The 14,193-nt window shown below is 42.5% G+C and overlaps 1 protein-coding gene across 2 annotated transcripts in view; it reads right to left on the bottom strand.

Annotated features, from left to right (window-relative positions):
- Window positions 1-3,648: 3,648 nt before the first annotated feature.
- rdgC (retinal degeneration C) overlaps window positions 3,649-14,193 on the bottom strand; it is a 276,602-nt gene continuing 266,057 nt past the window's right edge. For both annotated transcript variants that reach the window (XM_037421306.2, XM_037421307.2), the window contains exons 14-15: window positions 13,830-13,914; window positions 3,649-13,135 (exon numbers count right to left, since the gene is read on the bottom strand). In XM_037421306.2, coding sequence (XP_037277203.2) covers window positions 12,819-13,135; window positions 13,830-13,914 — 402 coding nt within the window. In that variant the 3' untranslated portion in view covers window positions 3,649-12,818. The remainder of the gene's footprint in view (window positions 13,136-13,829; window positions 13,915-14,193) is intronic.

Consider the following 14,193-nt stretch of genomic DNA (forward strand, 5'->3'; position numbering starts at 1 on the left):
CTTCCACCTATTTGAATTAATACTGTGTCCAAGTTTGTTTCTCTGCCATCTACCCTTAAAGCAATCAAGTTGCACTTTTTAAACTAGCCCTGCCACACTTATCCTCAGTATAAGGTATGCATTGGTACTGTAAGGCTTCATTTTTGTATGGAACAGTTGTGGAAAATCAAGGGTTGAGGAAAATGGAGCCATGTGATCATCAGGCGTGTCATCAAAAACCTCATGTTTAGATCCACTAATGTGCTTCGACGTAGTATGGGTCTATAAGCAAAAGAGTGAGGAAGCAGTATAGTGTGCCTCATTCATTGATTTCCTCATCAAATAGTGGCGTCACCATAACTTTGCTTCTCGTAAAGGGACTCACCATTAGGGTATAGTACTAAATATGATGCTACTGATTACCCTGTGGTCATATATACTTTCTGTGGACCAGGCCTGTAGCTGGGAAGGGGGGTGCCCTAGCCCCCCCTCCCTGCTATGGATAAAAGGGTGTTCTACCGAGGACAAATAACAAAAAATGTGTTTTTCAAAGCCTTCAACCAGTGGGTTTCCCCCTTCCCCCCGAAAAAAATTCCTGGCTATGAGCGTGCTGTAGTTTTGTATGGCAACCTCATTGCTCTTTCTGTATGGAAGAGGCACTGTAGTGGCATGCATTCTGCTGTCCAAATTTTACATTTTTCTTGGCATTTCACATTTGTTTTTAGTACTTTATGTTGTGGCGAGGAGGAGGAATAAGCTTTATTGAGAACCAGCAATTTTAGAAGCGCAGCCTAGGCCTCCCACGTCGGGACATCGGAGTCTTGCCTCTTCGCCGCCTCGTGGGCTTGCTGGGTGGCGCATAGTTGATTGTGAAGGCAAATTTAATGTTTTACGCTGCCTGAGCTGTTGGCCATTAATTTGTGGGAACATACAAATTCATATATGAGAAACTTTTTGTGGCTGAACATTGAAGGGTGCACAACAAACAGCCATTCTGTCGAAGTCAATGCCTTTCAGCAGCAGCAGCAGTAGCAGCATCCTGACTGCGCCCACATAAGGGCACAGGCCTCTCCCGTGTTCCACCAATCGGCACGGTCCCGTACTTTCTATTGCCACAGTATACTCAAACTTATTAATCTCATCTGCCCACCTAATTTTCTGTCACCCTCTCATGCGTTCGCCTTTCCTTGGAACCTAGTAGTTACCCTTGAAGGGCCAGTCCACAGGCTCAGACGTTTTTTGACACCCCGCAAAAAAGCTCGACAATTTGTAGAGTAGTCCAAGTGGATCATGTTTTCCGAATATTACAGTGCTGTGCGCCGCACAGAGCCTTCATTTCATAAAAGCATTCCCGTGCTCCTTTCCTACCCCTGACCAATTCTTTCACACACAGAGACGCAATGTCACCGATCCATGATTTGACGTAGCACGCAGCTCGTCGGTTGGTCTAAACCAGTCACGACGACGGGCTACGTCTTCCCCTCCCTGTGAGGGAAAAGAGTGGCAAGGTCACATGAAAATTTGAAACCAACTGAAAGCAATGTCCTAACCTCTGTAGCTTCCTTAATATAGCACGCATTCACAAAATTATTGTGGCAGCATGTTCACAAAGTAAAAATGCACATATTTCTATTTATAAAATTTTTTGAATCACGGGCTTGTTAACTGTCCCTTTAACCCTTTGAGATGCTTTGTACACATTTTTGTACATCACTCGTTTTTGCTCTTTGCATCAAGTAGAGGCTATGAAAGAGCAATATATATCGTACTTTGAAATAATTGAACCTCCTTCATAACAAGTTTGTCTTCATTTAACCTCATTTTGCATTGTACTGGTACATATGGTCACTTTTTTTAAGGCACTATCACGTTCGATGAGTCATGCAACATGCCGCTTTCTGCGAGCAATCTGAAAAGAAGAATTTTTCTTTTCTTCACCTGGGCATCACCAAAAATGAATTTATGCCAAATGTGAGCAAAAATGAATTTATGCCAAAAGGGAGCATCTATGACTTCATGGCAAGGAGATATTTAATTACAGCTTATTTAGGATCAGTTGCTATAACACTCATAAATTCAAGAGTTATCTCTTAATTTTTGTTACAATAAAATATTCAGTGCCTTGAAGTAACATAGTAGCAATTTGACATATTTACATACAGTTCTTTATAGATGGCGTCTGAAAGCGTTAATGACCTACTGTTATCCTGCCTACACGCTATGTGTCCATCCAATGTCAATTTATTCTTCTTGATTTCAACTGTGATATCCTAAACCCTTATTGTTCCCCGATCCACTCCGCTCTCATCCTGTCTCAAGGTTACATTTATCATTTTCCTTTCCATCACTCGCTTCGTCGACTTCAATTTAAGTATAACCCTCATTGTAAGCCTTCGGGTTTCTGCTCCGTAGGTGAGTGCCGGCAAGATGCAGCTGTTATGTACCTTACTCTTGCGGGATAGTAGTAGACTAGCATTCATGATTTGAGAATGCTTGCTGAATGCGCTTCACCCCATGCTTATTCACGCTCATGTTTTAGCTCCGTGGTTATTAACCTGGCCTAAGTAGACATATTAATGAAATATCTGGAGTTGAACGTCCCGAAATCATGATGTGATTATGAGAGACTCCGTACTAGAGGACTCCGGAAATTTCAACCTCCTGGGATCCTTTAACATGCACCTAAATAAGACATATTTCCGCAGTGCCTTCATGCAAGCAATAATACTTTGTTAATTATTTTCATGGTATACATGGTCAAGGGATTGTTGTACATGGTATTATAAGGTGTCCTTGTTGCAGACAGGAATTAACAGCAGATATAGAAGACGTGTTTGTGCGGTTATAATTTGTTTGTTGGTCGCCATTGTCCATCAACTGTGAATGGAATGAAAAAACTTTATTTTCCATCAACTGTGAAGCTGGACAAGATATTAACGCTTTGTGTACCAGTGACTAATGTAGTTTTCCTGAGTCAAAAGTGCTTTCATTGTAAACAAGTTTTGATTGCATCTGTTGATTCCTATCTAGAGGGCACGCATGCAGTCTTCATCTACTATATTCAAGTGCTTAATTTGGCACTAAAAGGGTGACTTGCATGCTTTCTGTGCCCCTGGGAAACCCGGAACTCTATTTTGAATTACCTGCGGTAGATAAGGAGAGCTTCGGGCATGGCGTATAATTGAAAATCGCAGGTTTGGTCCCTGGCGGTGGCAAGTTGTCTTTTCATCCACTTAACTTTCTTCATATCAATATCACAGTTAATACAATACACTTAAAAATGGGGCATTGAACGTCCCCCGTACATTGCTTAGCTCCATTGTCTGCTGGTTTTGATTAATGCTGTAATGAGAATATTGTGAAAGCGGTGGCAGGCTACCTAATGGTTGCCAAATTTTTGTAAATTGGGGCCTCACTTTGTTTGAATATTTATCTCAGCATGTGGTCACTTTCAATGTAGCAGCTGTACCAGCTCTACGCTTTTGCTGATGGGGTTGTGTAGGTTCTCCGATGGACTTCTTTATTTATTTGAATAAATGTAAGAGAAACAGGAGCCGCTACACAAAGGCACTTTTGGTTAAGTTGAATTGTGGTGAGTCGCATCAGTGTACACTTGGTTGCTTCCATGGAAAGATGCTGCTCCATGGCATCAATTAAACACCAAGATGGTTATGCTTAAATAACAAGTTTATTATCTTTGTGCTTGGTGTGGGTGCATATAGTGCATACCACAGTATCACTTTACTGGCTTAATGTGAGGAGATGTATGTACACAGTGATATACACACAGCAGGAAACTTGGGTCACAAACATTTGTTTCTCATGACGGCACCTTCTCCATGCTTCTGGCAATACTGTGTGCGTGGAACTTGCCACAGCCAATGTGCTTCAGATCTTGAACTAGTGTTCTCGAACTTGTGTTAACAAAAAACAAACAGCAGCAAAGCAGTATTGATGCACAGCTCTCCATACATACTAACAATGTGCCCCTTTGGCAGATTGTGCAGTTGTAAAAACAATTGCCTTTCTTTTTTTTGAGAAAGGTTATGGCTAAGTGCTGGGTGTCATGTCCATGTTTCTATCAAAACAAGCCGTTTAGGCCTCCTTGTGCACCATGTTCCTTTCTTTTGTAAACATTCATCTGAGTGGCTGATGATTCATTCTATTGGTCCAGAAATTGATTTTGCAAAGAACAGCTGGCTCTGCAAGACTGACGTGCAGTTCAGCAGGTAGGTGTGAAAGAAACAGCATTATGATGGCATGCGTTGGCTTAAGCTTCATGATTCGACAGCTCTGGACTAGAGTTACTATATATGTTTAAGATTTTGGAAGCCCTCTCAAGAGCACCAAAGGGTAGTTTCATTTAAAGGGGTATGGCCACAAAATTTCGCGAGCAAGGTAGCTTGAGGGATGAATTCCTGTGAACATGCAAGTATTATCTGCAAAATATCAACAAATATGGCATGGAAGGTATTTTTATGTATCTTGAAGACTGCGTGCATGAACGAGCACTGTACACCGCACCTCAGGGCACTGGAACCCTCAAAAGGGACTCAAAGGCGAGCCCCCTTTCTTCTTGTCACGTTGCAGCCTGTACAAGTTATAACGATGTCATAGTCACCATTATTCTTTTACTGTATTTGTGCCTGTAGATTACTTTATGGCAGCTACTCAAAACTTTGTGGCTGCAGTGCACGCATGAAATTTTTGTGTTTGGCGACACTGCTTTCCCGCTCCTATTCAAGACGACTTCTTGATCTAGACTGTGTGGAAGTGTTTCGCAGTTCTGTGTGTTGACGTGGTTGATTGTTGTACACGCTAGGTGGTGATAGTTGCACCTGGCGGCTTGTTGTTTTTGGAGCTTTCTCAAACTGAAACTCACACTGGCGGTATTGAGGAGCCTGCAAATAATTATCTGTCATGCACTACAGCAAACAATGTGTTGTGTTATGACTAACTGGCCCTCAGCAATCTTATGCTGCAAAAAAAAATGGAAATTTTTGTATTCCTACTCCTTTAAGCATCTTGTCACAATTCTAAAAAAACTGCTTTGTATTAGCTAAAAAAAATGGAAAAGTAGTGCTATGCACTTAACTTTGTAGCAAGTTGATGACAAAGATTCTCTACGACATTTTTTTGTTCCTGATGCAAAAAAGTTTGGTGTAGGCTACTGGTTTTTACTATTTAATTTTTACTAATAGCAACACGCTAAGTAGAAAGGATTATAATGGCAGCAGGTTGAGCTAATCGGTAAGCATTCGTCATGAAAAAAAGCAAGGCATGCAAAAACAAAACAGAGAAAGAAACCAGACAATACAGATGCATTTGAGTTATCTGGTCTGCTACTAGCAACTCGCAAACTGAAAGCAAGGGCAATAATGTGTACACATAAAAGCAGAAAATGTCTAGCGGTGGCCTTAGACGTGTGATAAGTGCGGTATTCACTATAAAGGAGAACCATTTTATTGAGAAGGTGCATTAAACTAGTAAATATCACTGATTTCCTTTGTCCTGACATTGTGTAGCATGTTATTCAAGCAATTTTGGAAGGCTGCAATAGTATTTTTTTACACGAGAGACCCAGAAGACATTCTAGCGTAAAAGAAAATATATGAGGGGCCTTTAGCTTGGTGAATACTGGCACACTTTACAGTGTGTACAAAATAGTCGTCCCACAGAAAGGTGCACGCGGGTATGACCAAAACACAGTACGTGTCCTGAACTGATTTGGCGAGCGGGACACGCGTTAGGTACAGTACAATTCATAACCTGCATACATTCTTGTCATTTGATGTGATAACTGTGGCCACGACCAACCCAGTGAGGGCAATGAATGAAATGAACTAACGAGGATGCACTAGCCCACTTTCACTTTTCACCCTTTGGTATTGGCGATCCGGCACAGGGACTTTCGATGTGAAGTATCACTCCACTCGGCTGGGTAACCTTGCTATTTTAGATTCTGGCTATTGTCTTATTTGATTCAACATGCTCTAAGTGCTGTACTGTCTTCATCAAAAGTGTACTGGTCACTCTCGTCCTGGGTGAAACAACCAGCAGAGAGTGGAGTGGAGCTTTCCTGAGGTGTAACAAGCATTGGTGGGAACTACTTGTTCATGATCCCCATACAGTAATGCAAAAGAGAGGGAGGAGAATAAACTTAGCAGCATTCCTGGAGCATAGCCACCCTTATGCGAGCATAATAAGACTGTTGGCACACTGTCTACGACTGTTGTAAGGTCAAACTAGCATTGCTATGTGTTTACTGCTGTCTGTGCATAGTTTAGACGTCCTACATAAAATGGTGTGAGTCCACAAGTGCACGTAGTGTCCTAACTGAAAATACTGAATTTACTCAATTTTTGTGCTCTCAGTGAGTTGCCCAGTGACCTGCATACTTTTGATACTGCACTCTATGATTATATAGAATCGGCTTTTAAGGCTCAAGGGCATCTTCAACTGACGTTTAGGCTATACAACACCTACATGCAATGTTGTGATTCATGATGTGTACATAGGTGTCAGTCCAGTTTAAGGCTAAAATGCGTTTTCAATACCAGTGAATACTCCTAATTAAAGCACATCACTGTCAAAACCAAGAACCTTTGTCAAATTTCAACATTAACATTATATTCGGTTACTTTACAAGTTGGTATCAGTCAATATTAGAGAACCTGCTATAGGAGGTAAGGAAACGAGATGACAGGACGAAATGCAATGCATACATGTTAATCGTCCATAGTCATGCACTTCAATTCTCATATTAATAGACATGTAGAATAGCATGAGCAAAACAATCGCTTGTTCTAACCAATGCATAAAAAAAGCTACATACTTATTCTTTAAAACTGTATTGTAAAAGAGTTGCGGATAGTATGTATGTGCATATACACTAGCATATGACTTTGCTAGCACATGCAACTGTGACCAGTAAAACTTTAGCTCAGAGTGCTCATTCAAAGTGATGGTAATAAGGTGAGAATTCATATAGCACAGTTCAGCAATTATACAATGTTTACATTTTCTACAAGTAGATTTTTTTTAACTTGACTGCAGTGCAAACATTCATGTAGTATGAAGGCAAAAGGATGCAGCCTCATTTCGTTGGTGTGTCTTCAAAGAACTAGCCATGTCATGAAGCCCAAACAATTCATACATCTTGGCACGCAGTCGTTCGTGAAGAAAACATCTGGCTGTTTAACTTGGCGCACTCTACAGAATCTATGTTTCGGGGAGCTAAACACTCTAACTGCTGGTAATCGAACAGGCAAGTTATGTATATATATTACTTTCATATCATATACAAGATATAACAGCACAAATCTCGGAAACAGTCAAAAAGGAATAGGCGTCCCACTTAGGAGTACCGAGTTTGTTGCATTGGTAGCATTAGATGGTGCAGCTACAGAGGTAGCGCATGTTGAACGAGGAACAATAGCACAACGTAACAGCACAATAATATATACGGTGTGATGCACACTGTCAAAGACATGCAAGTACATCTGTGTGATTGCAATGATACAAAACAAGGCAACATCTAAAGAAGCTACATTATGCTACATTATGAAAGAGTATAATGAAGCCTAGTACTAGCGAACGTCAAGGAAGGATGTGGTCACATGAGCACGAGATTCATGCAGGAGCAGCAGCAGCCCTGACAGGCTTCATTTGAGAAATGAATTTTTTTGTGCAGTTCGTTAATGTTGCAGCTTATATCTTCTGTTGTGAAATGCCAAAAGGGCTGTGCTCGAAAATGAAGACGTGAATTTGTGATTCAAGAATCGAGCTTCTGCACTGGAAGAACAGGGTTCACAAGCAACAAACAATCGAATGGGCATGTCACGTTTTTTTTCACCGAGCGACAACTCCTATTTCATGTCATAGCATATGCTAGAAGCATACACTGAAATAGGAAAAGAGAAGCAATGCCAACTAGAAATTTAAGGCTGTTTCATTGTGAAATACTTGTATTTCTGCTGTTGCTTACTCGAAAAAGGGTGCAGGCAGCATTTATTTCCTGATTGCTATAGCTAATTGTGTTTTATTAGCTTGACATGTCAGTTTTGTCATCATTAGAGATCTATTGGAGACTAGCTAAAGCTAACTATATATTTGTGTGTGAGTCTCTACTTCCTGTACAGGTTCTTTAAGAAGCAATATTTAAAAGAAACTGGAAGTTCTGTATACAACGGTTCCAGCAGCAGAAATTGCAACAAGTGCCATTTCCATTGGCAATAATTTGACATTATTGGTTTGTCCTCAAGACTTTTGAGTCGGAGTCCAGGCATCCATCTTGGTAGGCAGGGCACAAATTTTACACAAGAAGATAAATTCATATCAACTTGCATGATATACTTGTTTATTGAGTCTAGGAAGCCGTTATATTGAGCCAATGGCAGTAAGTGCACGAACACGTAATCTGTACATTAATGTGCACACATTTATCTCTCTGTAAAAAAAAAGCACTGCATTTATATCTATAAATAAGATAAGGTATTGTGATTTTATGCATGTAATGTCTACAAACAGCAAACCACTAAGTCTCAAATGCTGTATGGGCTGCTCTGCTCAGGAGATAAGTTGTGTTTATCAGGTCGTCTTAAGCGCGTGCATGAATGTCAAAACCAATGCGCATGCATCAGTGCGAAACCAGTGGATGTTCCTTTTATAAAAGGCCAGATGTCCTATATTAAAGATATTTTTTCAATTATTTAGCTAAGCTAGATGACAGTTTACCTTGATAATATAGTACCATTCTACACAGATACATTTGTAACGAGATTGACTGTATTTTTCCTTGCCAAATAGTCACTACTCATCCACTCAGCTGTAGGTAGACATCTACTCACCTTACTTCATTGTTATAAAAGGTTGCTTTCTCAGCACGCATGATAATGAGTTATGGAACCATCCAGTGGTTTGTGTTTTTTCATCTTCGTATGATAAAAAAGAAAGGGCAGCGCAATGTGCAGACGGGAATCTCGAGTAGAGCTCGGCAGCGAGTTGGACCCTGAGGCGACATAAGAGGTTCTATACGACATCACCTTCTATTTCAGTCTCTGGACCACCGTTTCAAACCAGCTGGTGAAATCATAGAACATGGTAGAAGTGCAGGGACTATATATGTGTGCACGCACACAAAGACATACACTTGGGCACAGCAAGCACAGGCCACGGTTATCATACAGAATGCAGCACACAAGTGTGCATGAAATCGCACGAAGAGGAACACAGCTGTACAAAAGTGAAGAATGTGCAAGGTCTAAGCAATAATTAGCGCGAAATTATAAGAACGGTATTAAGTGTGCTTTGGCAATTGATGTGGGGCACTTGAACTGCATTGGTATACGACACGAACAGGTTCATAGGATGACTTTTACGGGTTTTTCTGGTACGATGCGAATACAGGAGATAAGTGGCACAAGTGTGAGAATAGAGTTCGGTGAAACATACTTGGCTGAGTTATGGTAAGAGAAGCGGAGTAGCGTCATAAGATAGTGATGTTAATAATGCTCACATTGCTCATGAGAGAGTGTGAAAGGCTTAACTCATTAGCATTAGCCTTGCAAGTGTGCAGATACTTGCTTTGTTTTGTGTCTCGGTATTTTGACATGCCATCAACACCTCATTGAGTGGATTTCTAAGGGGTGGTAACAGCTCGTTTGAATTGAACAAGTGTGCATGGCACGGCACTGCATCGGCTAGCACGCTTATGTTGAATAGAGCTTGCACTATGATTGGATGAGTGCCAGAAAGACCCCACAATAGACAAGTGTTTCTCCGCATCACTTAGAAGTACCCCTAAATGTGTCTTACATGGGGCACTGTTATGAAACATGTAGTATCTGTATGTCTAGCGCAGGCACCATGAAGCAACTCATCATATTGAATGACTCCTATATGACCCTGTGTGTAGGCACATGCTCGTTATATTCTGCATAATCCTTATGTACTCACGATAACAAAACTCATGGCGGTTTCAAACCTTGAAACCTCTCTAATACTCTGTCCTCGTGGGCACTATTCGATGGGTGTGTGTGTGGCATACATAAAAAATACTAAAGAGAAAAAAAACGAATGTTGACTTTTTGCAGCTGGTGGCTCTTCAAGATATTGTAAATGTGAAATTCTGATGTTGAAGAGATGTAAAAAAATAAACATTTGTTGCTGCTTGATACTGTATTGAAAACATAAAAAGAAAAAGGATGAGTTCTCCAAATAGGTGACTATATTTGATTTGTGCGTATTGGATATAGCGATGTCTGCTAGCAGTCACGCTTATCATGTATGCATTTTAGAGATGCGTTCATCAAGACAGTTCAGTGTTCACAGATATGCCAATAGTTGTAGTTTGAGGCACCAGCATTAATGCAGCTCAGAGCTCGTCCAAACATTAAGCGCCATTCCTACTCCACTACATGTGTTGTTGAGCTCACAAAGTATGTTATACGTATTCAGTGCATAGTCTGCCAGAAGTTCCAAGGCCACTTGAAGAGTAACGTATTCAGCCACCGAGACTTCTTACACCAAACAGGTGCTTGTCCTAAGCGTGGGCAAACCAAGATAATTGTGTCTATATCTTTACCAGAACAAAAGTCTAAGAGTGTTTTTGCATGTGGCTCCAGTTACCGCTTTAAAGGGACCCTGAAATTGTTTTTTGAAGTATTTTCAGCATTTAGGCTAGAGCATCATTAAACCATTCGCATCACAAATTTAGCGACATGCCGTGTACCGAGGAAGCTATGGATAATTATGTCATATACACCTTCTCACCCCTGCCGTAGTTCCTCAACTCATGAGACAGACTGGCATCGCAGTGCTCTCATGAGCACACTCGTGCTTTACCCAGTCTAGACCCCGGAGATTGCACGTTGACAGGTTGCACGCAATCTCAGAGGCCATCACCCAGTAAGTCCGGCAGCATGCATGTCGTCTGGCAAAAAAGACGAAGATCGCGGAATGGTTGATATCTGCTCCGACAGGTGCTGCCACCCGACCAGCCAATCTTACTTTCGCGCAGTCCACAGCCAATCAGATCAGCAGCCTGGGTGACGTCGTGTTACCAGAGCATGTTGCTATGTATGTATGTTGCTTCAAGGGTGACTAAAATCTGTTTGTATAGACCTTTCACAGACGGTTCTCTGGGCGCCGCCATAATCCTCCTTGGGCTGTGTTAAACAGGTCTGGCGCCCCACAAAATTTATTGCCAAGGCTGGGACATCAGCCTTTGTGTTCCCGCGCGTAGCCCAGCATGACGGCGTTTTTTTTCTTCCGTGACAAGGTATATGACATCAGCCTTTGTAATCCCGCGCGTAGCCCAGCATGAGGGCGTTTTTTCTCTCCTGTGACAAGGTCTATAGGATGAAAGGTACGATGGGCTGCTGCTGAGCACCTGAAACACGTGTTGGCTTTTGCCATAGAAATCCATACCCATAAGTTACCAAGTCATAGCGAAGCAAGCTTGTAAACCTTTCAGAAGCAGCACCGTATATTTACGCTCCCAGTGAAGCAAAAAAAAAAAAAACAGCAGTAAGACTGGGATGCCACTTAGACGGGCATTTCTTCTTGAAGTGTGGTTTCACGGCAGTGACACTTGTGCTTTGAGGTGTGGCTCTACGGCAGTGTGAACCGTATTGCTGTGAAGTCGAATTTCAAAGCAAACTTTCCTGCCATGAAAAATAGCTTGTAATATTCCCGCATCTTCAACAGTAGTTCACCTCCTCTCCATCCCCGCAGTGACGTTGAGAAAGTGAGCTACTTCGAGCTAATTACAAGATCATAGATTACCGTAACGGTGAGAATTCGAATTTTTTCTTGACCCCGTCACTCCCGCTATGACAACACTCATGGAATGCTGAAACAATTTTTTTTTTCGTGACCTGCAGCACGTTGAATGCCATAACAATGTCGTGAAAGTTCGTTTAGCAAACAACGTGAAACTTTTCAGCCACGTTTTAGCGATGATCATAAATGCCTGTTTGTCTCACATGTTACGAGGTGATTCAGGAACCGATTCGCAGATTGAGCTTATGTACGTGCATTCCTATTTAGGAGCTTATGTAGGTAACAGCGCATTCCCTCGCATGAATGTATGTCACGACGTCACATTCACGTCACTTAATACCGGTGAAATCACTTCATCGCCGAGCTGGATGCACCTAGCTGTGAATCCGTCTTGACGTTGCTGCTTCTGTTGCGCCTTTCCTTCGTGCTACAAACTGCTTTACAACACCGTTTACCGGCTCTGTAGGCTACTTACTGGCTGAATAATTGCGCTAGTCTATGCGACTGATGTTTTCGAAGCATATAACTTCAAACAGCGGGTAGGAATGTTTTTGTTTTCTTTTGTTTTTAATTTTCTCGTCTATTCAGCTAAACAGGGTACTTCACGACCTGCTTTTAGGCTTAGAGTATGTAAATACCTACTCATATACCTGAACGAAATAAAATAACCTTTCCACTCTTCTTTTTTGTACGTGTATGATGTCGGCATTGCTAAGCTCAATTTAGCAGGTGGCAATCTCGTCCTGCAAGTCGCAATTTTCTGGCCGTCTTATTCAATCTCGACTCCGGCACCAGCTCCGTCTATCAGCATTGCTTCGCTCCCGAGACAGCGGCGTCTCCGGAAATGAGAACGTGGGTCGCAACGCATCTGTTCCGAACATCACACTGTAGCACTTAACGGTCGCGTTCTTTCAGCGACATCAGCGCAGCGTTCGTCCCAAGTTTTTTAGCAGCCTAGAGGAACGGACACTGCGTCACGAGGAGTCCCGTAGTGCCTTGGCGAAAGGAAAGACAGTCCCGTGCACCGCCCGGGTACGTCACTGCACGCTGTCGCCTCAGAGCTTGGTGCAGTAGGACTCCTGTTCGTCCTCGTCTTCCTCGACGTCCTCGTCGATGGTGGCCACGGGAGCGGTAGCGTTCGCCACGCCGTTGCAGGGCGTGCCGTTGCTCTCCTTGGAGGCCAGTGGCGGCGTAAGCGGCCTCTTGTCTACGAGTCGGAATGCCTCGAGGAACTCGTTGAAGTCGATGAATCCGTCCTTGTTGATGTCGATGCTCCTCGCGAGCTCCTCGACCTGCTCTTCGGACATCGGGGTGTTGGCGTGCTGGGCCAGGAGGTCGCAAGCGTCCTTGAACTCCTCCATCGAGATCAGCCCTGCGAAGTGACGGTTCCCGTGATAAGTTAATGGGACACTTAAGCGATATAATAAATTGATTTAGGTTGACAAAGCATGTTACGAAAACTGCGGTGCTTCCAATTCCACCACCATAGGTTTATTAATAGATGCGGAAAATGTATGTCAAAAGTTTACCTTCTAAATTTCTGTCCAAAGTCTCAGATCGCAACGTCACGAATGTCAAATGCCAGTTTTCTTGGTATTTTGGGCAGATTGACTCAATGAGGTTTTCTGAAACTTCCTATGTTAGGTGTCTCGCTACCCCAGAAGACAATTTAATTCATCTTTACATATTAGGCACTACCAAGGCCTTGTAGGAACCGTCAAAATTTATGACGTGCACGCCGACTGGTACGAGAACGTCAGGGTGGCGTCGGCAACCGCTTTTTCGTTTCTCGTTGATTGAGCCTCTTCTCGCAATAAACGTGACGTTTTTCGCATTGTGAAAGGGTAATTAACTAAGGCGATAAAAATTGTTTTTTTTTATTTAGTGTCCCTTTAACACACGGACAGCTTCGCAGTGGTTTTACTACGCTCATTCGCATTACAACTGTTATTGAGTGCGCGCTTTAGATCACGCTTAGGAGCATTTCAAGCCGCGTGCGCACCCACAGTCGCAACGTCGTCGATCCTTCGGACAATACACAAAATGGTATACGCAGTTCAACTTACCAGAGCCATCTTTGTCCATAATCCTGAATATTGTTTCCAAGCTGTCTTTGTTTCTGTACAGTGACTCGAGAAAGGTAGGACCATTCTGTGAATGAAGAAAACAAAAATGTTTCATTCTGACAGTTTTAGTCTAGCCCCGCGTTAGAAAGAGAAACATCCACGCCGACTACGCCGTCGTTCAAATAGCGGTGCCGCTTCGCAGACTTACTGCCAGCGCTATATACTTCACGCCATTAAGATTTTCTGGTAAATATATATAGCGTTTGACAATGTCGCCTACGTTAACAGTGTCGCATCGCTGTCCGCGGCGAATGTCCTCAAAGGAAGGCCGAAGGCCTGGGCCACGGGATGGGCGGAGGCAACC

Source organism: Rhipicephalus microplus, chromosome 2 (assembly GCF_043290135.1).
Source record: "Rhipicephalus microplus isolate Deutch F79 chromosome 2, USDA_Rmic, whole genome shotgun sequence".
Taxonomy (NCBI): domain Eukaryota; kingdom Metazoa; phylum Arthropoda; class Arachnida; order Ixodida; family Ixodidae; genus Rhipicephalus; species Rhipicephalus microplus.